Raw genomic sequence first — 17601 nt, forward strand, 5'->3', positions numbered from 1 at the left:
AAACAGAGGGATCTGGGAATACAGATACAAAATTCCCTAACAGTGGCGTCACAAGTAGATAGGGTCATAAAGAGAGCTTTTGGTACACTGGCCTTTATAAATCAAAGTATTGAGTATAAGAGTTGGAATGTTATGGTGAGGTTGAATAAGGCATTGGTGAGGCTGAATTTGGAATACTGCGTGCAGTTTTGGTCACCAAATTACAGGAAGGATATTAAATAAGGTTGAAAGAGTGCACAGAAGGTTTACAAGGATGTTGCCAGGACTTGAGAAACTGAGTTACAGAGAAAGGTTGAATAGGTTACACAGAGAGTGGTGGGAGTGTGGAATGACCTGCCAGATGAAGTGGTAAATGCAGGCTCACTTTTAACATGGAGAGGTACATGGAGGGATACGGTCCAGGTGCAGGTCAGTGGGACTAGGCAGAAAAATGGTTCAGCACAGCCAAGAAGGGCCAAGAGGCCTGTTTCTGTGCTGTAATGTTCTCTGGTTCTATGTTCCAATGTCAGAATTGATGCTCCACCATCAGGCATTGTTACAGGCTGAAGAATGGTCTCAGCCCCGAAATGTTGACTATTTATTCTTTTCCACTGATGCTGCCTGACCTGCTGAGTCTCTTCAGCATTTTGTGTGTGTTGCTACAGACTTGTAGTTGAAAAGTCAAGCTCCACACCCTCAACAATCTCTGCCCACCTTCACATTCTCACTTTTTCAAGGGAGTCATGATAAGACCAAAGGATATAGGAGCAGAAGTGGGCCGCTCCGCCATTCAATCATGACTGATCCAATTCTTCCAGTCATCCCAACTCCCCAGCCTCCTTCCCATACCCTTTGATGCCCTGGCTAATCAAGACCAAATCAATCATTTGTGATAAGAAGAGTATTGCTGACAATGGAAATGATGTACAAAATATGTCAAAAGGAATTTAAAGAAAATCTTTGTGGCAGTGAGCTACAAGTTACTTGCACTTCCTGAGCTCACACTTTAGTAAAACTCTCTTCCACCCCTCACCAGATCTCCCACAATCAGTTGTATATCCTTCAACCACTGAGATCACATTGTCACATCCAAACAATGTTGAACACATCGATTACACAGATATAATTAGAGCGGCAAGAAATTTGAACATTATTTTCCACACCAAAAAAGAGAGGAAAAAGGAATTAATTTCAGGTCCTATTTCCATGTTGCAAGAGAGAGGAAATATTAGGTATTGAAGTAGTGACAGAACATGAGAGATTGAGAAATAGCATTAAAATTGGAACGGTTTTAACTTTACCATTTCTAAGCTAATTGTATTTATATCACTGTTCTTTTGAGGCTCCATATTTTCTTCAAAATGCTTCTTCCAACCTCCATGCATCAATGCACTGGTTTTTTTGAACTGTGATTTCTCTAGGTCTAGAAAAAAGTTAAAAATGCCTGTGTATAAGTGAATTTTACAGAAGATTAGGAAACACTAATTTTCCATAGCATATTATTACATAAAATAATTCAATCCCACCTAGAGTACTATAAGCTTATGATAGTGCATGCTTAACATTAAAAGATGAAGGAAAACTAAATTGATACTTTGATTTCCGGAGAAATTCTACCCATCAGGTCTGCTTATAACAGTGTTTTAAAGTTACTGACATTACTAAGGTTTCAAGGGACATTGATAAACACCGATGGAGATTTACTAAACAATGTCATTTTTGATTTTAGAATTTAAAAAGAGGTGGGTATATAAACATTAAAATAAAATGACTGACTTTAGGAATCCTAGGGGCATTTGCAGAATTTACTTTTTCTCAAAGCTAAATACTGAGCAATTAGTCTTTACGTTGAAGAGCACGGGAGTGCCTGATGTCAAAGACTAGCCAGTCCTGATTTATGGAGTCACGTTCCACATGGAAGATGTCATTTAAGGCGGCAACAAGTTCAGTCACACTGTAGAAACCCAATTCCTTTAAGGGAAGGTCCACTCCAAAAATATTCTAAAAGTAAAGAACAATATTTTTTCAGATTGAAATATTCATTACATATGCAACTGTTAAATCTGCTGTCTTTGCCATTTCTTTCCACTCAACAGATTATTCTAGTTCAGCTTTTCATGACTTATTCAGAACTGGAATATTCCCATTAAAATTTGGTTGATGCATACTTGCTGGTGGCACTTTTGGATTAAAAGTCTTGACTGTAATTTGACCATTAGTAGAAGTTTTTCTCCTGGTTCAATCCTGTCAGATATAAAGTAAATTCTACAAAATGAAATGAGGACAAACTTCTATAAGATGCTGAGGCGAGTCCATTGGGTACCATTTAAAATAAAATTGGAAAACACTTTAATACTAAATTCCAAATTGCATTTGTAATCAACGAGTTAGAATCTATTATAAAAATGTTAGTAATAGAAGTCTTCGACAAAAATAGATCCATATGGCAAAAAGGGCACATTCCAGAAGTGACAGTGCAAAATAGCTATTAAGATTTGTGAGGAAATTCGACACAACTCAGCAGGTATTCTTCAGTCAAGTGTAGAGTATGTCAGTCTTGGACAAATCAGACTTTCAATAAATTAACATTTTAAACAATCTGTTAATATGCTTCACATAAAAAAGACAAACTAATGATGATTGATCTCTTTGTTTTGTTCTCATATGCAGATACCTATATGTTCAAAAAAATTCCCCAAGTTACCTTATATTCCATGGGAAGTCTGGATGCCAGTAATCCATTCGGTCTTTGTGCTACAGTCTAAAATAGCAATAGAGGAGATTCATTAATGACTATGCTCTTAGGTTTTCTATTTTCTCAGCTCAAAAATAAATAAAAATAATAATTTGCAGCTAAGCACATTATTCAAGATCTCTCCTTAATAAGGATTGCATAGATTTGAACAAAAACCTATCGATTTAAAGGAAAACGGAAAGAAACAATAGTGGTACAAGGTAGTTTTTTTTTTACAGAAACTACTGTAAACTTTTAACTGTAATAAATCTTCTGCACCAGAATTTCCTGAATACACTATATACTATAAAAACAGGCAAATAAAATGTATCATTCTACCAATTTTAAATGCTATAATTCAGAACTATTGAATGTAAAATTATGCACAAATAAGCAATAAATCTTACTAATTTTCCACTGAACAATGATAATTTTTCTTTAGTCAAATCGTAGTCTATGCCATACATCAAAATTGTAAATAAGTTTGGGAAATCTTTGAAGCCTGTACACACATCTAGCTTCCAGTGGTTTAAAGAAGCAAGCAAATCATTCCACTTTCATTCCACTGCTTCTTTCATGAAGTTGCTGCATTCCAGAACTCCATGACATTCTTTCTTCTCCCCTCTCCCATCAGACAGAAGATACAAAAGCCTGACAGCATATACACAAAGCTCAAGGACAGGTTCTATTCCACTGTTACCAGGTCCTTAATCCTCTTGTACAAAAAGATGTACTATTGGCCTCAAAATCTAGACCAATACACATACTGTAGGAACAGAACTGTCATTCGGTCTATCGAGTCTGCTTCATTTTGTCAAGACTGATTTATTATCCCCACATCCCCATTCTCCTGCCTTCTTTGACAAGAACCTATGAAGAACCTCTGATTTAAAGATACTTAATGACTTGGCATCCACAGCTGTCCATGGTAACGAATTCCACAGATTCACCACCCACTGGCTAAAGAAGTTGTTTCTCATCTGTTTTAAATGGACGTCCATCTATTTTAAGGCTGTACTCTCTGGTCCTAGGCTCCTCCACATCCACACTCTATAAGCTTTTCAATATTTGATAGGTTTCAATGAGATCCCTCCTTATTCTTCTAAACTCCAGTGAGTAGCCCCAGCCCAGAGCCTTCAAAAGCTCCTCAAACAATAACCATTTATTTCCCAGAATCATTCTTGTGAACATCCTCTGGACCGGGGGTCACCAACCTTTTTTGCACCACCGACCAGTCAACTGTAAGTCACTTATAAGTGGCTAATACACTCAATTTTGTTTCTAAAAGGGTTTATCTAACGAACTTAATATTAAACATACAGCGCATATTTCACATATTTTCCTCACACGAATATAGTGATAAGTCAATTATAAGTCACTTTTAAGTCAATAGCATCATAACATTTTAAGTAACGTTTGGATATTAAACACACAGCGCACATTTTCCTCGTATGAACATATAAAACACAACATTGCAACACAACAATATTGCTGAATCAGTGGGAACCCTGGGCTTGTTTCCCTGCAACAAGACGGTCCCATCGAGGAGTGATGGGAGACAGCAATACTCAAAGGGGGTTCCTTATGTCCAGTCTATTCCACAATTTAGTTTTCATTGCATTCATTGCAGAAAACCCTGCTTCGCAGAAATATGATGTTGGAAATGGAAGCAACGTTTTCAGTGCTTTTTTGGCTATCTCAGGATATTCAGAATACTTTGATCCAGAATGCTGGCAGAGATGTTATGTCAAACATACTTTTCAGCCCACCGTCATTAGCAAGCTCGAAGAGTTGATCTTCTTCCCGCACTGACATGGATGATTCACCGGGGACATTTACAAATGGGTCACGGACCCATTCCTTTGGACGTCTTAAGTCATTTGCGGTTGGAAAGTAACGCTCAAATTCTGTCGACAGCGAAGATAGGTGATCGCGCACCAGCTGTGAGAAGGACGGTGCAGCCTCAGTCTCTCCCAAAATCCCAGCTAATATTGGGAACATGTCAAATATGCCCCTGTCCACTCACCATCCCCACAGTTCCAGTTTGACTTTGAAAGCAGACACTTTATCTACCAACTTGAAGACAGTTGTCATTTTCCCCTGAAGTGACAAATTGAGTTCATTAAGCAGGTTGAAGATGTCACACAGATAAGCGAGTTTTGCTATCCACTCCTCATCACTTAAGTGTGCTGCCAGTGGTAACTTTTTTCCTGAAAGAAATCTCTGTAGCGGCTCTCTTAACCCAAAAACCCTCGCCAGGGCTCTCCCCCTTGATAGTCGCCTGACTTCAGTGTGTAAAAGAAGGCGTTTGTGCTCTGCATCCATTTCCTTGCAAAGCTGTTCAAACAGACGTGAGATCAAGGCTTTTGCATTGATGTGATTGATAACTTCAACAACGTCACTCAATACGCTGTTAAGATCAGGTGATATTTTTCGGCTAGCCAGCATTTCCCTGTGAATAACACAGTGTGTAGACTGGCATTCAGGAGCAACCTCTTCGACTTGGGTAGTGAAAACAAACAGTTGTCCAGTCATAACTGCAGCCCCGTCTGTGCATATTCCAACACAGAATGACCAGTCCAGTTTGCCTGACATGTAGTCATTCAAAGACTTGAATAGTTCTGCCCCAGTTGTGTTAGTTGGCAGCGGCAGTGCACACAACATATCCTCGTGCACATTGTCTTGAAATATGCATCGCACATAAAACAGCAGCATTGCCTTGTTGTCAACATTGGTAGACTCGTCGATCTGGCTAGCATACCATGGTGACTTGTTAAGCTGTTCCAACATCTGTGCTTCAATGTCCTCCGCCATGTCATTGATTCTCCTTGAAACTGTGGTAGCTGAAAGAGAAACCTGTGCCATCTTGTTAGCTGCAGCTTCTCCCAACAGTTCACGGCACACAGGGGGCTTGGAGCGTGCAAGTCACCGGTCACATTAAAGCCATATGTTATGTACGACTCCTCGTATTTTCTGTTGAAGGAAGCTTTCTTTTTTCGCAGTCTTGGCCTCAGGTGTCTTTGCGTTATCATCGTTAGGCCTTTTATGTCCTCTACGACCTCTTCCAAAGAAACTCTCACGCGACGTTTGTTTTTTACTCATCAAGTAGTAGTAGGTTAATGACCGACTGATGACCTCATGTGGGTAATGACCTCGTGTGCGTTCAAGTTCAACAGTAGGCGTGACAGGGAATGAGGAAAGGTGCAGCTGACTCATATTGTTTCATATAGCCAAATCTTATCACCTGTGCTAAACAGGTTTAGAGGCAACGCTCCAGGCCAGTAGCAACGGCACTTCCCGCCGGCCGCCCGAGGCCAACCAGTGATCCCTGGCACGAGGGTGTCACTGCGTTTAGGCGACTGATGACCTCGTGTGGGTTCAAGTTCAACAGTGGGCATGACAGGGAATGAAGAAAGGTGCAGCTGACTCGTATCGTTTCCCCGCGGCCCAGTGGTTTGGGACCACTGAATTACACTGTGTAGTGCGGGAGAGCTATGTGCATGCACACTGGGCAGAAAGAACGGAACTAAAACCCCGCAACCCGGAAACAATCTCTCAACAGTATTAGTGTATTTATTTCTCTTTTTTTTCTTTCTTTCTTTCTTTTTTTCAGGATCTACTAGGAAAGTCTCAAAGATCGACCAGTCGATCGTGATTGATGGGTTGGCGACCACTATTCTACATTCTAAAGAATAGTCCTATTCAATCTTTCCGTCTAACTCAGGTCCTCCAGGCCAGGCAACATCCTTGTAAATTTTCTCTGAATTCTTTCAATTTTATTTACAACTTTCCTGTAGATACGTGACCAAACTTGCACACAATACAAATTATGCCTCACCAATGTCTTATACAAATTCAAAACATCCATCTTAAGGCCAATATGACAAAAGCTTTCTACACAACCATATCTACCTGTGGTGCCACTTTCAACAAATTATGTACCTGTATTCCCAGATCCCTTTCTTTTATCACACTCCTCAGTGCCACTGTGTAATAACTACACTGGCTGGTCCTACCAAAGTGTTATTTCCTCAAAGATTTCCAACAGAAACCTTGCTGATTTCGGCCTACTTTATCGTGCACCTCCAAGTACCCCAAAACCTCATCCTTAATAATGGACATCATCTTCCCAACCACTGAAATTTCAGGCTAACCAGCCTTCTTCCTCTCTCCGTTCTTAATGCAACAATTCCTGAATCTAGTGATTCTTGAAAGATCCTTACTAATGCCCCCACAATCTCTTCGGCTATCTCTTTCAAAACACTGAGGTGCAGTCCAATTCGCCCACGTGACTTATCTACCTTCAGACCTTTCAGATTCCCAAAACCTTCTCCTTAATAATAGCAACCACACTCACTTCTGCCCAAGACTCTTAAACTTCTGGCATACTGCTAGTGTCTTCCAAGATGAAGGAGGACACAAAATACTAATTAAGTTTATTTGCCATTTCTTTGTCCCCCATGACCACCTCTCCAGCATAATTTTCCAGCAGTCCAATATATACTCTCACTTCTCTTTACTGTTTATATATCTGTAAAAAACTTTTAGTATCCTCTTTTATATTAATGGCTAACTTACCTTCATATTTCATCTTTTCTCTCCTTATAGTTTTAGTTGCCTTCTGTTCATTTTCAGAAGCTTTCCAATCCTCCACTAATTTTTGCTGTTATATACCCATTCTTTCCTTTGTCAGCCACAGTTGCCTTATCCTAATTATAGAATACTTCATCTAGGGGATGTATCTATCCTGTACCTTCCAAACTGCTTCCAAAATCTCCAGCCACTGCTGTCCGCCATCAACCTTGCCAGTGTTCCCTTACAATCAACTCTGGCCGGCTCCTCTCTCATTCCTCTGTAATTCCCTTTACTCCAGTGTAATACATCTGACTTTATCTTCTCACTCTCAAGCTGATGAATTCTATCATCTTCTAATCAATGCCTCTTACAGGTTCCTTAACCTTAAACTCCCCAATCAAATCTGGTTCATTATTCAACAGCTAATCCAGAATTGTTTTTCGCCTAGGGGGCTCAATCACAAGCAACTCTAAAAAGCCATCCCGTAGGAATTCTACAAATTCCCTCTCTTGGGATCCAGCACCAACTTGATTTTCCCCAAACTACCTGCATATTGAAGTCCCCCATAACCATTATAACACTGCCCTTATTAGAGGCTTTTTCTATTTCCTGTTGAAATTTGTGATCCACATCCCGGCAACTATTTGGGATCTTGGATTTAACACCCTTCAGGGTCTTTTTACCCTTGTAGTTTTTAAATTTTACCCACGAGGATGCCATATCTTCTGATCCCATGTCACCTCTTTTAAAGGATTTGATTTCATTTTTAAGAACAGAGCCGCTGCAACCCCTCTGCCTATGTGCATTTTGAAACAAAGTGTATCCTTGAAATGTTAAGCTCCCAACTATGATCTTCTTTCAACCACAACTCAGTGATACTCACGTCATACCTGCCAACATCTGTGCTGCAAGATCACCTACCTTATACCATATACTGTATGCATTCAAATATAACACATTCAGTCCTATATCCATCACCCTTTTTGATATGAACCCCATGTTACACTTTAACTCATCCCACTGACTGTTATTTTGCCCTATCATCTGCCTGTACTTTCTCACAGTCTCACTACACACTGCATCAATGTGTATACCAACAGTCCATCCTCAGCCTTATCTCTGATTCCCACCCCCCCCCCCCGCCAGATTAGTTTAAACCTTTCCCACACAGTTCTAGCAAATGTGTCCACAAAGATAATGTTCCCCCTTGGACTCAAATGTAACCTGACCTTTTCATACAGATCATATCTTCCCCAGAAGAGATCCCAATGATCCAGAATTCTGAAACCCTCCCCTCTACACCACCTCCGCAGCCACTCATTCATCTTTACTATCATCCTATTTGTGCCCTGACTAGCATGTGGTGTCGGTTGGGACTCCGCTTGATCTCTGCGAGGGTCATCTCCACGGTGCTGAAACTACGAAAACTGCCCTGGCTGCCGTGCTTTGTGCCTGCTAATATGCTGAACTAATAAGCGAGGCGTTGGGCCTTCTCCAGGCTGCCCTGGGTTCCAGATCTGAGGATTCAATTTTGGTTTGGAATGCTGTTGCTTGCTTCAAATATTTGCATGATTTGTATTTTTTTCCTACTCTTACACATTGAGTGCTGGTCTTTTTTTAAATTATTTTTCCTTTTAATTGGGTTCTTTCGGGTTTCTTGCTTTGTGGCTACCTATGAGCATGCAAATCTCAAGATTTATTTATACATTCTTTGATAATAAATGAATCTTGAATCTTGAATCTTAATACAGGGATTACTACCTTGGAGGGTCTGCTCTTCAGCCTCTAACTCCCTATACTCACTGCACAGGACCTCTTCCCCCTTTCTACCCATGTTACTGGTGCCAATGTGGACCACAATCTCTGGCTGCTAACCTTCCCTCTTAAGTATCTTCTGCAGCTGCTCTGGACCCTAGTACCTGGGAGGCAACACACCATCTTGGCCTCAAAAGACCACAGAATCTGCTGTCTATCCCTCTATCAAGTCTCCTTTCACTGTCGCACTGCCTGACTTTACCCTTCCCTGCTCAGCCTTAGAGCCAGCCAAAGTGCCACTATGAGAGTGTGAACACTTCAGTAAAAATTTCATCCATGAGATTTTCAGCCTCTTGGAGTACATCAGGCTTCAGTTCCTTGACCTTATCAGTCAAGAGCTGAAGTTGGGTGCACTCTCTGCAGATGTTTGATATCTTGAAATGCCACATCTCACCAGACAAGAATTCCACTGCCTGAACTACCATCCTCCCTACAGTTGTTATACCTCTAACTTTTGAAATTTAAGTACTAGCCTTTGCCTGTTCTTGCCAAAGCCTGACCGCTCTAACACTGTTGATCACCCAATGGCCACTCTGCTGAAACCTTACTTCGTAAAATCAGCACTTGCTAAGTTACTATTTACCCAAGCAATCTTACGCTCTGCAGACAAGTCCCGACAGGCTGCTCTTGCTTTTTAAAACTAGCACATAAAGTCTACAAGGAACTGTCTCCAACTCACTCCATGATCTTGTGCTCCGCAGACAAGTCTCAACAGATGCCACTCGATTTTTAAACCTAGCATGTAATGCTACATCGTTATGATCTTGCACTTTATCATCACCTGAACTGCACTTTTCCAGTAGCTTCTACACTTTGTTTTGCATTGTTATTTTTCTACACCTTATTCTCACTCAATGCACTGTGTAAAGATTTGACCCCTATAAACAGTGAGACAAGTTTTTCACTATATCTTAGTACATGGGACAATAATAAATCAATTATAGTGATAATACTTTTTCATGCTTTAACTAGTTAATACACTTAAAGATGTCAATAAGCAGCTATTTCTTCTTTAGCACAAAAATTCAGCTTCACTATTCTTTCTTTGTACATCAAATTTCAAGAACAGCTGAAAGGTCCTTTGCTGTAACATAATATTTGCCCAAAGTATTTTTGGACACCAACCATCTAGACCATGCTCTCTTCTTGTTGCTGCCATCAGGAGGGAGGAACATGAGTCTCAGGACTCACAACATCACATTCAAGAACACAATGACCAACATTGTTATCCATTTTGTTCCAGAAATTAGATCCGTTAAATTTCCTTTGATCTGCCCCAACACAACTACACCCTTTTTCAAATAAGTGGACCAAAACTGTGCATAGTATTTCAGGTATGGCCTCAACAAACCCTGTACAATTGCACAAAACCTCCCTAGGTTTAAACTCTAGCAACTTTACAATAAAGGACAAGATAAAGCTTACCTTATTTATCACCTGTGGGATTGTCCAATAACTCCTGTGATTCATGTACTTTACCTGACACCTCCTCACATTAAACCATTTGCCAGATTTTTGCTCAATCTATATCCTGTTACAGAAACTCAATGCCATCATCACAATATTCCCATCTACCCATTTTCATATCAGCAAAATATGGGGAGAGGGCAGGAACGGGGTACTGATTGTGTATGATCAGCCATGATCACAGTGAATGGCGGTGCTGGCTAGAAGGGCCGAATAGCCTACTCCTGCACCTACTGTCTATTGTCTATAAATCTTACATATTGTTCCCTCCTACAGATCATTAATGTAAATAGTAAACATCTGAGGGCCAAAAACCAGTTCTAAGCTATTCCACTTATATGTCCTTCCAGCTTGAAAAAGACTTAATTTTTCAACCAATTTTTAATCCATGTTATCACACTTCTTCTACTACCATGGACTCTTACAACCCCACAAGTAAATTTGTTTTAATAAATATGGTAATTTCAATGTTATCTTTTGTGATTTCCTTGTAATGGATACAAAAAAGGACCCATCAAACGAATCATCTCACTAAAGAACACTGTGCAGAACTTTTAGCACACAATTTGATCAAGAAACAAGGTGGCATCTTGAAGAGAACACTGAATCAAACCAAAAGTCACTCCAATGAAAACTATACATTCAGGAAGATGAATGTCATTTACTGCAGCATCAAGAAGAAAGAACCAGATGATACAAGATTAAAAATCAGAAGTAACTTAGGTCTTGAATAATCACAGCTTTAGCTTTGCAAGAATTGCTCCTGATATAGTGGCATGCAAAAGTTTTGGTACCCCTGGTCAAAATTTCTGTTACTGTGAATAGCTAAGCGAGTAAAAGATGACCTGATTTCCGAAAGGCATAAAGTTATAGATGATACATTTCTTTAATATTTTAAGATTACTTTTTTATTTCCATCTTTTACAGTTTCAAAATAACCAAAAATGAAGAAGGCCCAAAGCAAATGTTTGGGCACCCTGCATGATGAGTACTTATTAACACACCCTTTGGCAAGTATCACAGCTTGTAAACACTTTTGCATGCACTGCTCTTTTGAGGTCTAGCCACAGATTTTCGATGATGTTTAGGTTGGGGGACTGTGAGGGCCATGGCAAAACCATCAGCTTACGCCTCTTAAGATAGTCCATTGTGGATTTTGAGGTGTGTTTAGGCTCATTATCCTGTTGTAGAAGCCATCCTCTTTTCATCTTCAGCCGTTTTTTTTGTGTTTTTTTTTTACAGACGGTGTGATGTTTGCTTCCAGAATTTGCTGGTACTTAATTGAATTCATTCTTCCCTCTACCAGTGAAATGTTCCCTATGCCACTGGCTGCAACATAAACCCAAAAGCATGATCGATCCACCCGTGCTTAACAGCTGAAGAGATGTTATTTTCATGAAATTCTGCACCCTTTTTTCTCCAAACACACTTTTACTCACTGTGACCAAAAAGTTATATTTTAACTTTATTAGTCCGCAGGACTTGTTTCCAAAATGCATCAGGCCTGTTTAGATGTTCCTTTGCAAACTTCTGATGCTGAATTTTGTGGTGAGGACGCAGGAAAGGTTTCTGCTGACGACTCTTTCATGAAGGTCATATTTGTGCAGGTGTCGCTGCACAGTAAAACAGTGCACCACCACTCCAGAGTCTGCTAAATCTTCCTGAAGGTCTTTTGCAGTCAATTGGGGGGGGTTTGATTTGCCTTTCTAGCAATCCTACGAGCAGTTTTCTCAGAAAGTTGTCTTGGTCTTCCAGACCTCAACTTGACCTCCACCGTTCCTGTTAACTGCCATTTCTTAATTACATTACAAACTGAAGAAACAGCTGCCTGAAAACACTTTGCTATCTTCTTATAGCCTTCTCCTGCTTTGTGGGCATCATTTATTTTAATTTTCAGAGTGCTAGGCAGCTGCTTAGAGGAGCCCATGGCTGCTGATTGTTGGGAGAGGATTTGAGGAGTCAGGGTATTAATAAAGCTTTGAAATTTGCAACACCTGGCCTTTCCTAACAATGACTGTAAACAAGCCATAGCCCTAACAGGCTAATTAAGGTCTGAGACCTTGGTAAAAGTTATCTGAGAGCTCAAATCTCTTGGGGTGCCCAGACTTTTGCATGGTGCTCCTTTAAATTTTTCCCTCTCAAATTGTACAAAACAAAAATAATATACCAATCTTGCTTAAAATGTTGAAAAGAATGTTTCATCTTTAACTTTATGACTTTTGGAGATTAGTTCATCTTCTACTCACTTAACTATGCACAGTAACAGAAATTTTGACCGGGGGTGCCCAAACTTTTGATGCCACTGTACTTAATAAAGCCTTACTTGTAAAATTATTTTTACAACTTTTTATGACACATTCTTTAGGCAGCTTCTGAAATAAAACTGCAAATTTAAATATTTATTTTTATATTGTCAAGTGAGATTTTAATTTTAGGCTGCAGGTGTGATACACTTTATATTGCATGAAGAAATTATATATACTTCCTAAAAGAAAACTTACAGTCAAAACGGAAATGCAGTATTTATGTCATTCGTGCACTTTGCTTCTAAGCAAACAAATTACAAAGATCTTTGTTGGGACACGTGCTGTTTATAATTTATATACAGCGCCTTGTATTCAGCCCCCAACCCTTTGTTCACATAAATGAGTATTACAACCAGGGATTTTGATCAATTTAACTGTTAAAAATTCAAAATCTGAAATGTCAGCAGTTCAAAAATATTCATCCTCCTTTGCTCGGTACTTAGTTAAACTATCTCACGCAGCTACTACAGCCAGTAATTTTTGGACAAGTTTCTAATAATTTTGCACAATGTGATGGAGCAAGTTTTGCCCACTCCTCTTTGCAAAATTGCTCAAGCTCTGCCAGGCTAGTTGGAGAGTGGTGGTGGACAGTAATCTCGAGGTCTTGCCAGGCCACTCAAGGACATCAATTTTCTTCATTTGAAGCCTCTCCATGGTTGCTCTGGAAGTGTGCTTTGGGTCACTGTCCTGCTGAAAGATGAGACTTTCTCCCCAGTTTAAGCTTTCTGGCAGAGGCTACCAGGCTTTTATCCAGGATCTCTCTGTATCTAGCAGTACTCATCTTCCCATCAATCCTGATCATATTTCTAGTCCCTGCAGCTGAAAAGCATCCCCATAACATAATGCTAACTCCACCATATTTTGCAGTGGAGATGGTGTTACCTGGCTGATGCATAGTTTAGATTAACACCACACATACCACTTAGTTTTGAGGCCAAAAACTTCACTGTAGTTTCATCTGCCCACAAGACAATATCTTTAAGTGACCCTTTGCAAAGTCTTTAGAAGCAAGGATATGCTGGGGTTTTTTTTAAATTTAGCCAGGGCTTCATCATTACCACTCTTCCCTAAATATACTTTTTGTGCAAGGTCTTAGAGATGGTGGAGCCATGAACTTCACCTCCAGTTGCAGCCACTAATTTCTGCAGCTCAGTGACTGTTGGTGTCACAGTAGCATTTCTTACAAGTGCCATTCTTCCCCGGCACCAAAGTTTGGAGGGGTGGCCTGACCCAGGCAGTGTGGTTGTGATTCCCTATTTTTTTCTACCTTTTCACAAGGGACTCCACTGAGTTCAGAGCCTTTGAGATGGTCTTGTACCCTCCCCAGATTTGTTGGCATTTCCCTAACTTGTCTTGAATGCTCTTTTGTCTTCACTTTGGTTTGGTCTGTTAAAACTCTACTATATTATTGGATCTTACAGAGAGAAGAGGGTGCTACATTGAATATATATTTATAAATACAGTGAATCAGTTGATACTCCAATTTTCTACATCAGCGAACTGAGCAAGCTGGTAAGATAATACATTATATTGCACCCCCTTGTAGTTAGCACAATAACTACAAAGGGGATGAATAGCCTCACAATTTTAATTTTTAATTTTTTGTAAACTGTTGACATGTTTTGGAATTTCTCTTTTGATTTGATATGATGCATGATGATTTGTAGATTAGCTCAAAAAATTCCTACTTCAATATATTTCAACTTAAAAAATGAGACAGTAAATAGTTGTGGGGGCTAACTACTTTTTCAAGGCACTCTAAACTACTTGGATGAGAGTGTATAAGGCACAGTTACCTAGCTTGTGGATGATACTAAAATTAGTGGTATTGTAAGACAGTTTAGTAAGTTATCACAAATTACAAAGGGATCGTACTGAACTAGGTAAGTGGACTGAGGACTAGCAAATGACATTTCATCTGGGTAAGTGTGAGGTGCTGCATTTTGGCAAGTCAAACAATAGGATTTATACAGTGAATGGTAGCACCCTGCAGAATATGTGGAACAGAGGGACCCAAGAGTCCAGGTACACAGTTTGCTGAAAGTGGTGTCAAAGATAGTTGGGATGAAAGAAGACATTTTGCTTTCATCAATCAGGGTATTGAGATTATGTTGCAGTTGTGCAAGATGTGGGTGAGGCTGCAGAACACTATATTTAGTTTTAGTGCTACCACTTTAGCACTACTCAGAAAAACAGTTGTGATACAATGTTTGATTTCTACTTACAAAAAGAATTTTTTCCTTTATTTTTGAATCCATGGTCCCTCCAACCCCTTTGTCTATAATTACAGTCCTCAAGTCTTCTTCAACCTTGAACACAAAAACAGAGGTTGACAACATGTCATCTCATACAATCAATTAAACGTCAGAGATAAATGTAACAAATAAATTGTTATTCTTTGAGTTATGTCCCAGTGACAGAAAAACATTGCTCAATGCATTCTTGACATGTAGTCCTTTATCTTGACGTAGTCATTTCCAAGATTAAGGGCTACCTGGTGTTTTAGTAAGCCTTCTTTTGGCATCTGATTTAAATGAAAGCTGGTCATGATGGATATAGCTATTTAGCTTCTCAAATATAATGCAATGAACACAAAGACAAAAAAAAACCTAGAGAGATAGCTAATACCTGTAGAGAAAACAGAGGATATGATGCTTAAGGTACATACCCTTCATCAAAACAGTAACAAAGGTTACATATTAAAACAGGAGCAACAAATTATGACTGATTTGGGCATTTCTATCATTTTTGTTACCATAATACCCGATTTGCACAAGGCAATTTTTTTAGTAATTTTACAATTTGCAAATATGTAAGTCATGCTGGTTATTTATTGGTGTGATGCTTCCAGTTTATCAGATATATTTATATATAAATTTTAATCAAACAAGTAGGCTATTCAGCATCCTGAATCCACAATCTAATTGGATAAGATAGATTCAGGATGCTGATACAGGGTTCCTATAACTCAAAGGTGAAAACAGAAAAAAATAACATTAATTATCCAAAAGTAAGGAAGTACTGCAAAGAAAACTAATGTACTACAAAGAAAGTAAATCTACATGCAGAAATCACCAGAAAGTCTGGAGAAACAGAGACACAGAAGCCCTGATTTATGATAGAGAAAGAAAACACAGATGTAAACTAAAAATATGGAGGAAGAAAATATTGTGCAGCATAATGAAATATATAAACATCAATATATTGCCTAAAACACCCAAAACATCAAGATATGAGTGAATGCTACACAATTCACTTGGTTCAGTCTTTTATTTTTCTGCTCTCCAGTTATTTTCTTCACACAATTTTTTGATCAAAAGCACAGATATACACCTAACTGTAAATGGCAGGATTAAATTTGTGAAGGCTATACAGGGGCATTCTCTCCTGCCTTCCAATTCTATATGGCAGAAACATGCAATAATTTGATCTGAAATTATGATGGCTATGTGAGGAACCATTGTTGCATGTAACAACATAATGAAGCTCTATATGCGAAATATAGATTACAAACACCAAACCAATGCTGACCTTTTTCATATCTCTTTCAAAATATTCTGGGTCTGGAGCAGTACCTGGTGTATTTTCCAATTTTGAAAGTGGCAAAGCTGGTTTACTTGTGGGAGTTTTGCTGGGGTCTGGTTGCACAGTTATTGCCTTTGTTTGGTATTCACTGGTCTGAATGGACTGGTTAGATTGTTTACCTATATGAACAGCAAATAGGGGATTACAAGAAAATCGTAGCAAAACCTGAAGAACCAAGTTGCAGTTTTATGTTACCATTCTGTGTAACATCATGCAACATCTAGTCTGTCACAGCAAATATTAATGTTACTTCATGATTCTTTGACAGGCACTTAATTTCAACAAGCTGAACAAAGGGGGGAAAACTTTTCCTCCCCAATGGCATTCTACAATTTATCATACATAGTCAGCTAAAGAATAGCATTAACATCTATGAATTTCAAAGTTTCTCTTGAATGTATGAACATTGGGAGGAATAAATTAACAATTGGGTAAAGATGAGTCAATTAAATCTTTAAAAAAGTAATATAAAAATAATATAAAAAGGTGTGAAGAACAGGCCCCCAGTCTTTGGGGTCATGTTGCCGGTGGCAGGGGCATCGTAGTGCGCTCGGCAGAGGATGGTGCTCGGAGAGGCTGTGCCGGAGGCTTGATGGACTCCGAGTCCGCTGCAGTCGGGGTGCTTTCACTGTGTGCTGCGTCTGCTAGGCTGAGTCCAGCGGCGCCGTGGAAGTCCATAGCAGGTATATTCCTTTCTGCCACCTGCGTGGGATGTCGAGTCGATCAGGACCCTGAGGACTTGTGGAAACTGTGTGGTGGTTTCTTTCGAACTTATAGTCTTTTAACATCTTTGGATTATTTTTACTGTGCCCATGGTCTGTTTTTTTTAATCAATTATGGCATTGTTTGTATTGTTGTAACTATGTGGTTTTATGTAGGTCTTGTAGCTTTAGTTTTTGGTTTGTTGGGTGGTAGAGTTGGTCCCCTGATTTGGTGTATCTGGGTCATCTTGTTTTGGCTGGTGGGTTTGGAGCTCCTTTCCAGGGAACGCGCTAAGATGGAAGCACGACATTAATACGCAGCAGCCTCTCCGGACTCTGGATTTGGGGATTGCCAAACGTTTTCTGGTGTAGTCTGTTTTGTTGTGTGCTTTTTTGATATCATTCTGGTGGAACGCTGTTTCATTTTTTAACTGCAATA

At 39.4% G+C, this 17601-nt stretch overlaps 1 protein-coding gene across 2 annotated transcripts in view; it reads right to left on the minus strand.

Moving 5' to 3' along the window:
* tdrd5 (tudor domain containing 5) overlaps positions 1–17601 on the minus strand; it is a 58590-nt gene that overhangs the window by 30800 nt on the left and 10189 nt on the right. For both annotated transcript variants that reach the window (XM_073060453.1, XM_073060452.1), the window contains exons 4-8: positions 16408–16580; positions 15102–15185; positions 2684–2740; positions 1827–1980; positions 1281–1402 (exon numbers count right to left, since the gene is read on the minus strand). In XM_073060453.1, the coding sequence (XP_072916554.1) occupies positions 1281–1402; positions 1827–1980; positions 2684–2740; positions 15102–15185; positions 16408–16580 (590 nt within the window). The remainder of the gene's footprint in view (positions 1–1280; positions 1403–1826; positions 1981–2683; positions 2741–15101; positions 15186–16407; positions 16581–17601) is intronic.

Source organism: Hemitrygon akajei, chromosome 11 (genome assembly GCF_048418815.1).
Source record: "Hemitrygon akajei chromosome 11, sHemAka1.3, whole genome shotgun sequence".
Taxonomy (NCBI): Eukaryota; Metazoa; Chordata; class Chondrichthyes; order Myliobatiformes; family Dasyatidae; genus Hemitrygon; species Hemitrygon akajei.